At 50.2% G+C, this 11,926-nt stretch overlaps 1 protein-coding gene across 1 annotated transcript in view; it reads right to left on the bottom strand.

Moving 5' to 3' along the window:
• Positions 1-497: 497 nt before the first annotated feature.
• The window catches only part of NR6A1 (nuclear receptor subfamily 6 group A member 1), a 46,386-nt gene continuing 34,957 nt past the window's right edge, over positions 498-11,926 (bottom strand). Inside the window, 3 exon segments of the mRNA XM_083423087.1 lie at positions 498-5,573; positions 6,032-6,184; positions 10,577-10,698. Of these exon segments, the coding sequence (XP_083279213.1) occupies positions 5,485-5,573; positions 6,032-6,184; positions 10,577-10,698 (364 nt within the window). The 3' untranslated portion in view covers positions 498-5,484.

Raw genomic sequence — 11,926 nt, 5'->3', positions numbered from 1 at the left:
GTGCTCTGGCCAAGGCCGTTTTTGCAGTCAGGTTTGTTTGCATATTGGATTTTTTGTAAAAAAGGATGCTTGGCAGCTATTAAGGCAAGAGGGGCTAAAATAACCTGCTCCTTTCACCTGCTGCTCATTCCTAACACCTCCCCATCAAAGCCTGGGCTGAGATCTGGATAACCAGGAGAAAGGGGAGCCGGCCCCGTCCAAAGGGACTGGGTGGAAGGCATGCTTCCCTGTCTCTGGCCTCCCCTTACCCTGTGGTGCTCCGCTGTGAGGGCACCATCAGGGCCAAAGGCAGCTTCCAGCTTGCCAGAGATGCACCCGGCACTGGTGAAAGCTCCTTCAGCCTCACGGCCTACAGAGACCCCCTGCCCTCCAAGCACCCCCTGCCCTAACACATTGCCTGCCAGGTAGCGGTGTGTGCGCGCGCGTCTGGAGGGGGCACCTGTGGGACACGGAAGCAAGCAAGCAAGCAAAAGAAAGGACACTCAAGAGTCAAGCAGTGCAGAACCATTTCACATTTATTAGTTCAAAGATCTAACACTTGCTAAACATGCGTTTAACACTTATTGGTCACATTTCCACAGGTAGTCAAGTCACAGAGTAGAACTTTGGAGCTGAGGCTGCTGGGCCAAAGCGAGGGGCGCCGGCCCCACGGCCAGAACTACACCCGGTCAGAACACTGTTGTTGTCAACACCTCCTGAGGCAGGAGGCACCACCGGGCGAGTGGCTTCCCAGCAGTGCAGATGCTCCAGCTCCAGGCATGTTGAAACATAACAGCTAAACATTCACTATTTGTTATGTTGCAGTGACACCCTGCTTCCCTGATTTATTACATGGGATTGTAGGGGAAACGCGCTGCAGGCTGTTTGGTCAAGGCATTGCTGCCCCTCCCGTCCTCCCTCCGGCTGGGAGAGTCCCAGGACGCCCATGGCGGGGGGGGGGCATGGAGATGCAGGTCTAAAAGTCAGCAGGGTGGGTAGAAGGAGGTGGCAGGAGCTATGGGTGCGTGTAGGGAGGGAGGGGGGCCTGCAGCCTTGGGCTCAGGCTGGCAAGAGCACCCCCTCTCCACTTGCTGCTGCTGCAGAGGGCAGGGTGGTCTTGCGTCTGGGGACACGCCACGGCCTCTTCTCTAACAACTCTGCTCAAGAGTGTCCCTTCCCTTCATTCACCCCCCATGCATCCTGCTACCTCCTTCTGACGCAGCCCAAGGGGGGAGGGAGGGAGGGGGCAAAGAATTCTCCTGCAGCAGCACTGAGGAATGGAGAATCTCAGGAGAAGTTGACAAAGCAGCATCTCCCCCCCCCCCCAAAAAAAACACCCCTGTTGCATCTCCACTCAGAAACATGTACAAAGAGGAAGCAGGGTTATTTTAGGTATTTTCCAAAGCTTGGGGAGGGATTTCTTTTCTTTTTGTTTCTTTTCCCCCCGCACAATCCCTTTGAGATGATAAACAGGATGTCACACAAGAGGTAGTTTTGTTATGGAAACTGAGTCAATAATGTTATCAACAAACTAGTACAAAACATTTTCATACTTAAGAAAGAAAGAAAGCATCTACGCGAAGGCGGCTCAGTTGAGGTCGATGGGTGCCCCGAGCGGGGCGGGTTCAAGTCCAGACAGGGGCTCCTTCCCCAGGCAATGCCGGGGGGGGGGGCGCAAGGCCCAAGCAGGCCTGGGGAAAGAGAGCCCCCTCCTGTTGGGGCAGGGGCAGCAGGGGGGCTTCCCTGGGTCCAGTTTAAATACATATCCCTGAGCTTCTGCGTGCGGCGCAAAGGGCGCACAGAGAACCCAGAGAAGCCCCTCAGGTTGCTGCCGCAAGGCGGAGCATCACTTTGGACTGGTGTCACCTGAGATACAAAAATATCCGCGTCAGACTTCAGCTGCCACCCACACCCTCTTCCCCTCCTGCCGTGTCAAAGCCTGAGGAAGAGGGCGAGGCCACTGCCACCTCGGTCTCCCCAGACTCACAGCTGCGGAGCTGGGGGGGGCAAGGGGCGGGGAGCAGGCGGTGGCAGCGCAGTGATGGGTGGGGGGTGGGAGGGGGCACTGATGGGTCCCCCTCCACCCCACCCCTTTTTTTGGTTGTTTCCCTATTTAGAAATAAAACATTTTTTAAAAAGGTAAAAAGTAGTTCAAGTTTATAAACAGCAACAAAACAAAAACAAAATGAAAGGTTGGTTTGAAGGACTGCCACTGAATGGCAAAAGGGGAATTCCAAGCCTCCCTGCTCAGCTGGGGGAAGAAGGGGGAGAGGAGGAGAGCGGCAACTGGGAGGCCTTGGGGGGTCTTCCTGGTCACAATGGGCCCAAGAAGCTTGTGCTGTGGCCCTGGTGGCTTTTCTTGGGGTGCTCAGGTACAGGAGGGCGGAGGGACTTAACAGTCCCTCTCTCTTTCAAAATGAGTGGCAATAGGCTGGGAACCTGCAGGAAAACCTGCACCAGCAACTGGTACTTCCAGGAAGCCGGGGGAGAGACCTGCCATCATTGCCCTCCCTGGCATTTGGCTTTTGCTGCTGCTGCCAGCCTCCTCTGGAGTAAGGTTGTGGGAGCCAGCTGAATGCCATCTGCCCCTCACCTCCAAACTGCATTAAGCCAGGCTTCTTGGAAGAGCAGTACGAAACTTTATTGCCAGTAAACTTCCATTTCTGTTTTGTATTTGTGTACTTAATAAGCCTATGTATTTTTTTGGGGGGGGGGGGTAATATTGAATTTATTCTGCATTTGCCAAATTGATGGGACTATTGTCATTTTGGGGTTTTTACTGACATGCTCTTTATTTCAGTATATTTGGTATACTGTAGGCCGCTTTGGGCTCAGTTCACTGCAGAAAAGCAGCAAACAAATAAACTCAACCAATCAATCATGATAAAGAAAAAATCCCAGACAAACTGCAGCAGGGATCTCCCTGTGTCAGGTGGGCTGCTGGGCCCCAGCAGGGGAGAAACCAGAAATAGCAGAGCTCTCCTCTCCCCCTCCTCTCCCACACAGCATTAAGCACGTTATTATACAGTTCCCCCTTTTGTTTTTGCAAAATGACCATTGAACAAAAGATAGCACAGAAAGAGAACTCCAACCTTTGTACAGTGTCCTTCAAACCAAATTCACAAATCCATCTAAATGAGTGACCTACGGTCCCTACGTCTCTAAGCTACAGTTCCTACTTTCTTCACATAATACCTGAGTCCGCAAAGCATTACATTCACTTTACCCTGTTTCAAAACCAAACAAGCCGTCAGCGGGCTTGGTTGCGGGAGGCATTAACGACAGCCCAATGAGTTACCTTCTGGCTCACTGCATTAGCCTTTGGCTTGCGCCTGAGTTCAGCCTGGCTCTCCCTGCTCCCAGAGATAAACAGAGGCTTTTGTGTGTCAACGGAGGGATGCTGTGAATGCGGAGGCAAAATGGGGGGGGGGGGCCTTACACAATGGCCAGCGGAGCGTCCTCTCACACAGCCCCCCCCCCTCCTGCACAGGCTGCAATCCCTTTCTCCTTCCTGAGTCAAGTCACCTTTGAAATATGCAGGAGGGGAGGGGGGGTGGGGACAGCAGAGAGGTCCTGAAAAATCCAAGGGCCACAGATCTGTGAGGTTTCTATGAAATGTCGAGTGATGGGCTAGACTCCGCAGTCTTGTGCAATGTATAGAATCCCTGCTACGTAAAAGGAGCAAACCAGAAGGTAATGAATGGGTCAATCAGAGGTATTGTGGACAGCTCTTCCCCCCCCCCCCCGAAAACAAAACGAAACACAAAACACAAAAATAACACCAATGTCCTGGCAGGCAGCACTTTCTAGTTTTGCGACACAGACAACATACAAGCAGACAGACAGAAGGGCAGATAGGGAACGCAGCACTTGCCCGCCCCCACCACCCCTTGAGGTATATCGTGTCAAAGCAGAAGGCTTTCCAAAGTGGCGGGGAGGGGGGGGGGTTACAAATGCTACTTGGACCAATGGGAAAAGCAAAAGGGCAGTGACTCCGGTCTGTGACGCACAAAAAGCCACAGAGCGCTGGCCACAGCAGGGCCGTTTACCCGTTTCACCTTGCTGGAACCAGCAACAGCAGCGTTGAGTGTGGGGACGTTAAGCAAAGAGAGCCCTGTGGGTGACATTCCCCCCCACCCACAAAGCAAATGCCAATGGTCCAAAGGAGCTCTGGGCGGGGCTGGCAGTGGGGAGGGGCCTGTGGGGAGTTTCCCTGGTGCTCAGTCTGCAGTCGCATTTCCCGCTTGCGCTTCCCAGGCCAACCTGTATCAGCATCTCCCCTAGAAATATGCCAAGCCTCCAAATGTAAACAGGGTGCAGCAAAAAGCAAGGTTGGGGGGCGCTGGCAGCAACACTGGGACTGCCTCTGCGTGTGCTTATGAGATGGGCTGAACAGGTGAGATGGGCTAATTCAGGTCAGTCCTTTCCAGCCTCTGTTTGTGTCTGCCAACTGCGGCCTTTAGCCACCCTGTGTGGGGCTCCCACCCCCCGCCTGAAGGCCTTAGAAGAAGACACTCACAGAGAAGCCTCTCTTGCTGTGAGCATCTGCTAAGCATGGAGCTAAGAAGGAGTGTGACATGGGTGGAGGAGGAGGAGGAGGGGCCTCTGGGAACTGGAGAGCCCACTGAGTGTGAATAGGGGAGAGAGTCTTGCGAGGGCCCCTTTCTGAAGGCTAAGAATGACCGTTTGAAGGGGTGTCCAGAGGGAACCCGGAAACTCATTTCCCCTTTGAAGGCCACAGAGCTGCCTCCCTGCTTGTCCCAGCTTTCTTTCACAGGTGGGGGGCAGGGCGAGGGAAAGTCTAGAGCAGACCCCTCAAAACTGTGAGGAAGGGGCTGCCATCTCACCCGCTGAGACTCAGCCACCATGCTTGCAACCTTGCGTTTTTGTGGTAAAGTGAGGGGTGAATGGCTGCTGGGCCTGGAGTGCCAAGAGGGTCCTCAAGCAGGTGGGGTGTGTATTTGAGGTGCTCTGTGGGCAGCCAATTGAGAAGGGGGGGGAGGGGGGCGGCCACAGCACTTGGCACTTCTCTAGGGGAGAGCAGATTCCGGCCTCCAAGGAACGGCCGACTGCCCCAACAGAACGAACGCTTTGGGTGTAGGTCCCACAGAAAGAGAGGAGCCCAGCACCTTCTCCTTGAGGTAGTCTTAAGTCATCGGCCCCAGCCTCCAGCCCTGGTAAAAATAGAGGTCTAACCCTAAAAAACACTGTTAACAAACATCTTCACATTCTGTAAACTGTGAGAGGACTCAATGGCTGCATTCGGACGGAATGCTGTGCACGGGGTTGAAGATCATACATTCAACTTTGTCGTGAAATAAATATCATAGGAAAATAGTAAAAAGAACAAGAAAAGTAGAGGAAACCAAGCAACCAACCCCACAAAGATTCCTGCCGCAACAGCAAGGCTACCCACTGCCCAGCTGCAGCCATTCTATCAATTGCATGTGCCTCCTTCTCCTCCTACTCCTCCTACTCCTGAGGGAGGGGGGAAGAGGCGGCTGCTCACTCTTTGCTCACGCTGGCCTTGCAGGAGTGCAGAACAGCCTTAAAGAGGAGAGGCAGCTGCTCCAGCGGGACGTTCACCATTTTCCCTGTCAAGACAAGAACACAATCTTGGTTAGCTGCCCCGTGTCGAAGGCGGCATGAAAGGGCCCTGCCAGGCCAGCAGGCTGCTCTCCCAGGGGCCAAGCAGACGCCCCAAAGGCAAACCCACAACACTCTCTCCCCCTGCGGCTCCCAGCAGCTGGCCTTCAGGGTGGCTAGGCTCCACCTCTGCCCCCAGGGGGGCTCTTGCACTCCTGCTTCTGGGTTTCCCATGGTGGGCATCTGGCTGGCCCCACGGCCTCCAGGATGAGGGACTAGGTGAGCTCTTAGTTTGTTTCAGCAACCTCCCTGCCTCCCATGGAGCTGCCCACCAGCTGCCCTGGACTGCACTTCTGGAGGTGGGAAGGAGGCTCCCACACGCTGGCAGCCGGAGAGAGGCAGAGAAGCTTCTCCCTCCAAGCTTCACGAGGCAGGGGAACCAGAACGACCCCTGAGAGAGTCTCACCTGCAATGTATCGGATCTCCGGCAAACACATCATCAGATCTGGGAACCGGTTCGGCTGATGCGGGTACTTGAACTCCATGTAATCTTGGCAGACGTACCAGCACCTCTTGTTCAGCTGCTCCAGCTGGGAGGCGTTCGACAGGCCTCGGATATCTGAGCAGAAGAAACCACGCTTGTGACGAGTGGGGCAGGAACAACCGCCCCGTCCAGGCCCCGCTCCCCACCCTCCCGCTGATAAAAGGTGCAGGGGCCGAGAAGGAGAGGAAGGCCCCAGAAGCAAGTCCCAAGAGCAACTTCTCTTGGTTGGCCTTGGGGCAGCTCCTCCAGGAGCTGAGACCAAATCGCGGACAGTCTGGACCGGAGGAGCCTGGGACTCCTGACTCTCCTGAGCACCAGCCAGTGTGGCCGGCAGATGATGGGATCTGGAGCCCAGCTAAGGGGGGAAGAGAGACCTTGGGAGGGTCTTGTATTCTGAATCCACCACAAAGGAAACCCGGGGCTCCACTCGCAAGCTGGAGGCAAAGAGGAGGAACCCAACTGGCAGCCACTTCGCTGGGCCCAGGCAGGCAGCCCTTCCCACAGTGCGGCTGCTGAAACGCCACCTGTCCGCTGGCTCTGTATGCCAGGCCGTGAAGCAAATCTGACTCTGCGGAAATCCCCCGTGGGCCAGGCTGCCCCGAACACAGAAGAGTAGGGCAAGTAGCAGCAGCAGTAGGTGGGAGAGAGGAAAGGAAACCAGAGCCAAGAGCAGGTGTTCCCAACAGACCCCCCCCCCTCACATTTATGGATGTGTCTTGCCAGCCCCACAATGTCTCCAGCTGGCAGGAGGAGAGCAAGGTTGATAATCCTGTTTCCTCCTGTCTCAGTGTGGACAGGGAAAGGAGTTGGCCCATAGTCCCACAGAAGGAGTGAGAAGTACGAGGCCATAAAAGGGTATTGGGAAATGATTTATAATTAATTGAAAAACATGTTTAAAATTACTCTAACCCCCAAAAGCAGAGTCCTTTCTGTTGGGATAATTCAGACTGAAATTCCCAGATGTCAGAAAAGGATATTTGCGTATGCTACTGCTGCGGCCCATGTTTTGTTAGCCCAAAAATGGAAAATGACCAACCAAAGGAGATTGGCAACTTCAGTTGACAGAATATGAACAACTTGTAGTCTTAACATATAGAACAAGGGAACAGAAAGAGCTTATACTTAAAGAAGATTGGACAACATTTACTGAATATATGGAAAATATACGGAAAATAATGATGTGTAGCTGAAAATGCTGTCTGCATTAAGATAAATTCAACAGTGTAAATAAGTTTGGATGGATGTAAATAAAGGAAAACTGATGGGTATATTTTCTGTAAAATATGCAGGGATCTAAGATATGGAATGAAACACCGAAAGCAAAGAAGGGAAGTCACTGAGATCTTAAGTATGTAAAATGTTTAGCTGAAATTGTATAACAGAAAATTTTATAACAATCACATTAAAAAGAGAAAGAGGAGTTTGTGGTGGGGTTTTCCCAATTCCAGCTGCCAAGGGCCGGTCCCAGCTCCGCTCGAAGGGAACAGAGCCGCAGTTCCTACAATGTCCGTTCCAGTCCTTGCCAGAGACACCGGGCGCACAGGCTGAGCGAGGGAGAGGAGGTCACAATATTGTTTATGAATTTGGGGGGGGGGTATGAATTTTACGCCTTGTTACGCGATCAAAGAAAACACGACAACGGCCCACAGATTATTATTTTCATTTACCAGTGAAAATGCTGGTAAATACCCAGATGGTCTTTAACACCCACCAGATTGGCAGAAATGTCCAAAATAAATGTTCTATTGTCTCTCTTCCCCCCCAATTTTTAATTAATCCTAATTTAATGTCCTCAAGTTTGGGATATAGTTTTACCTCGTTTGAAGATCTGCTTCCTTTTGGCAGCAGCCAGTGGCTTTGGCTGGCAGGTGCGATTTTGCAATAATGAATTGAAAAAGATACTTTCCCCGAAACAATTGAGATGGGGGATAGTAACAACGGAGGCCCCCCCCCAAAAAACAAAAGGGTTTATTGTACTACTATACGCCTCCGCTGCAGCTAGAACGTAGTGTGCGCACGCTCAGAGGATGACCTCCAAACCATCCTAAATATCTTTGCAGAAGCTTACAAAAAGCTTGGCCTATCACTCAACATCCAAAAAAACCAAAGTGCTGCACCAACAAGCACAAAATAACCCCTCTGCAGTGCCACAAATCCAACTCAATGGTGTAACGTTGGAAAATGCCAATCACTTCTCCTACCTAGGCAGTTATCTTTTCACAAGGGCCAACATTGATGCCAAAATCCAGCATCGCCTGAGCTCTGCGAGTGCGGCTTTCTCCCGATTGAGGTGCAGAGTGTTTGAGGACCAGGACATTCGCAGGGAAACCAAAATGTTTACAAAGCTATTGTACTACCAACCTTACCAAATGCTTGTGAAATATAGACCACCTATAAACACCATCTCTAACTCCTTGAAAGATTCCATAAACAGTGTCTCCAAAAAAATTTACACATCACTTGGGAAGACAGGTGAACTAATATCACTGGAAGAAGCAAATATCACCACTGCTGAAGCAATGATTCTTCAACATCAACTTTGTTGGACCGGTCATGTTGTGTGGATGCCTGATGACTGTCTTCCAAAGCAACTACTCTATTCTGAACTTAAAAATGGAAAGCGTAATGCTGGTGGTCAACAAAAGAGGTCCAAAACTGTCTCAAGGCCAATCTAAAAAAATGTAGTATAAACACTGACAATTAGGAAACACTGGCCTGTGAGCGCTCCAGTTGGAGAACAGCCTTGACCAAAGGTGTCGTGGGCTTTGAAGACACTCGAACTCAGGACGCAAGGGAGAAAAATGCTAAGAGGAAGGCATGCCTGGCAAATCCACACTGTGATCAACTCCCGCCCGGAAAGCAATGTCCCCACTGTGGAAGGATGTGTGGATCCAGAACTGGCTCCACAGTCACTTACGAACTCATTGTTAAAATCATGTTTTTGGAAGGCAATCTTACTCGGCTACAAGTGATCGCCAAAGAAGAAGAAGAAGAAGAAGAAGAAGAAGAAGAAGAAGAGAAGATTGGCACAAGTCTAGTACCCACTAAGGAAGAACGGGAGTGTAAAATGTTTGAACCTGTTGATGAAGAGGGTAAGAGAAAACGAAGACAAGGAATCTAAGAAGGAATGCGTAATGTTCATGTACTATTTCAAGAACCGGCACAGACAAACAACGTAGCTTAGCAGGCTCTGTGTATATCCAGCCAAGTTGAAATTGATAAAAGAGTATTGATTCGATAACAAATGGGATGGTCGGAAAGAGAACAGGGAAAGTGTGGAAGGGAAGTTGCAGGGATGCGGGAGACGCTGTGGTCTAAACCAGGCATAGGCAAACTCGGCCTTCCAGATGTTTCCGGACTCCAACTCCCATCACCCCTAACTAGCTGGACCAGTGGTCAGGGATAGTGGGAATTGTAGTAGGGCCGAGTTTGCCCATGCCTGGTCTAAACCACTGAGCCTCCTGGGCTTGCCGATCGGAAGGTCGGCGGTTCGAATCCCTGCAATGACGGGGTGAGTTCCTGTTGCTCGGTCCCTGCTCCTGTCCACCTAGCAGTTCGAAAGCACGTCAAAAGTTCAAGTAGATCAATAGGTGCCATTCCGGTGGGAAGGTAAACGGCGTTTCCATGTGCTGCTCTGGTTCGCCAGAAGTGGCTTAGTCATGCTGGCCACATGACCCGGAAGCTGTAGGTCGGCTCCCTCGGCCTAGAGCGAGATGGAGCGTGCAACCCCAGAGTCGGTCACGACTGGATCTAATGGTCAGGGGTCCCTTTACCTTTCGGAAAGGGATTCGAACTCGGATTCCCCAGGCCCAAGTGAGGTCCTGAATCCACTCTCAGCTGAGGGCTGAGCACAGAAGTGGCCCCTCTCCACTCTCACACGCACACCTGCCCTTCCGTAAGGTTCAGGAGGGAGACGGTCCATGTGGGTCTGTTGTTCTGCCTGGGACCCCAAAATATGGGATGAAGCAGATCCCTTCTGCACAGGCAAAGTGGACTAATGGGAGGCCACGCTTCAAATCATACACACACTTACCCACTGCACTCTACGGGGCTTACCTGGTAGGAAGTTGGAAGTGGGGCAGAGGGAGGGAGTTTTTTGTGAACCGCCCTTAGACCGCTGGGTGTAAGGCGGTATATAAATTCAGTTGATAATACAGTGGTACCTCGGGTTAACCTGAAACTGTTCTTAACCTGAAGCACCACTTTAGCTAATGGGGCCTCCTGCTGCCGCCGCGCCACTGGAGGACAATTTCTGTTCTCATCCTGAAGCAAAGTTCTTAACCTGAAGCACTATTTTTGGGTTAGCAGTGTCTGTAACCTGAACATCTGTAACCTGAAGCATATGTAACCTGAAGTACCACAATAATAACAACAATAATAATAATAATAATAACAACATAACATATTCTTCCTGTTTTTTCAAAATGCAAATAAAAAGAGAGAGAGGGCGCCTCCTGGGAGGCTCACCTTGGTTGAGGAAATTGATGGCTTTCATGCAGGCGTATTCCTCCTTGCTGACCTTGAGCTGGCTAAACTTGCGGTACAGGTAGATAAGCCGTTCCATCACCTCCATCCCTTCTTCGCTGAACCTGCAGAGGGGAGGCGGGCAGGGAGGGAGGGAGTTTGGCATCAGGCAAGCCCTCCAGGAGCTATCCTAGATCCCGTTCCAGAACCGCCCTGAGACCTCCAGGTATAGGATGGTATTAAATTCAACAAATAAATCATCATCATCATCAGGGTTATGAAGGCGCCCTAAAGACGTTAAAGCAAAGATTATGGGATCATGCACATAGTGACTTGCGATCTCAATCACACGCATAAAACATATTTTGCTGCACTGTGCAAAATATGAGCAAACCAGGGCTGAACTGATATTCCCCTTGCTGGTAGCCTTTCCCGGGAAAATCAGGAGCTCACTATGCCAGGTTCCTCTTGGAAGACCGGACAAACGCTAGAACATCAGCAGTGGCAAAGTTCTTATCGGTGGTTGCAAGAACCAAGGATCCCTATTCTTTTGAACAAAACGCTCATTGTTTTTTTTAAAAAAATATTTATTTCATTTTTCACAAATACAAAAAATTTAAAAAACAAAATACAATGGCATAGAAAAAAAAATAAAAGCAGAAAAAAGACAAGAATAAAAAAAAATACATAGGAAAACCCCCACCCCACCAACAAGAAAAAAGAACAAGACATTTAAAAAAGAAAACACTTCCATTTTTCAAAATTCCATCCTTCTGTAACTTATTTCCTCGACCTCCTCCCTCCTCCCTTTTTGTGTTCCAATTATTAATTAGATCAGCAAATTCTTTCCATCTTTCACTGTTTACTCACTTATTTATCTTTATCCTTTTAAACCTTATCGTCCCATCAACCATCTAAAAAATTATCTATACTCCAATCTAATAAAGAGAGAAAAGAAAAAACCCTTAAGTCTTATACCCTTAAATCCTAATGTCACAAATCCTTATCATATTTCCACTAAAGTCCAGTAAGTTCATTCCACCATCTCCCAACATTCCTTAGTTATGCAGTTTTATACTAAATGCTGTTTTAGAAAATTCCCAATTTTTCCCCACCATCTCTTCCCCCTGGTTTCGGATTTTATCAGTCTTTTCTACTAATTATCAGTCTTTTTCTGTCATTTCCATTGATTCCCTCAACCCGGTGCTCTTATGTCCGAGGCTCGTAACTCTTCTCCCTGGTCTGCCTGCAAGTTTCTTTCCACACCTAAAATTAAATCCCAAAGGACTTTTTTCTCAACGGCTCCTTTACTCAATTTCAACGTGCTTGCCCAAGTTCCATGTTCCATGCTTG

Source organism: Podarcis tiliguerta (assembly GCF_965153285.1).
Source record: "Podarcis tiliguerta genome assembly, chromosome: Z".
In the NCBI taxonomy this organism is placed as follows: domain Eukaryota; kingdom Metazoa; phylum Chordata; class Lepidosauria; order Squamata; family Lacertidae; genus Podarcis; species Podarcis tiliguerta.
This window is presented reverse-complemented; position numbering and strand designations above follow the sequence as displayed.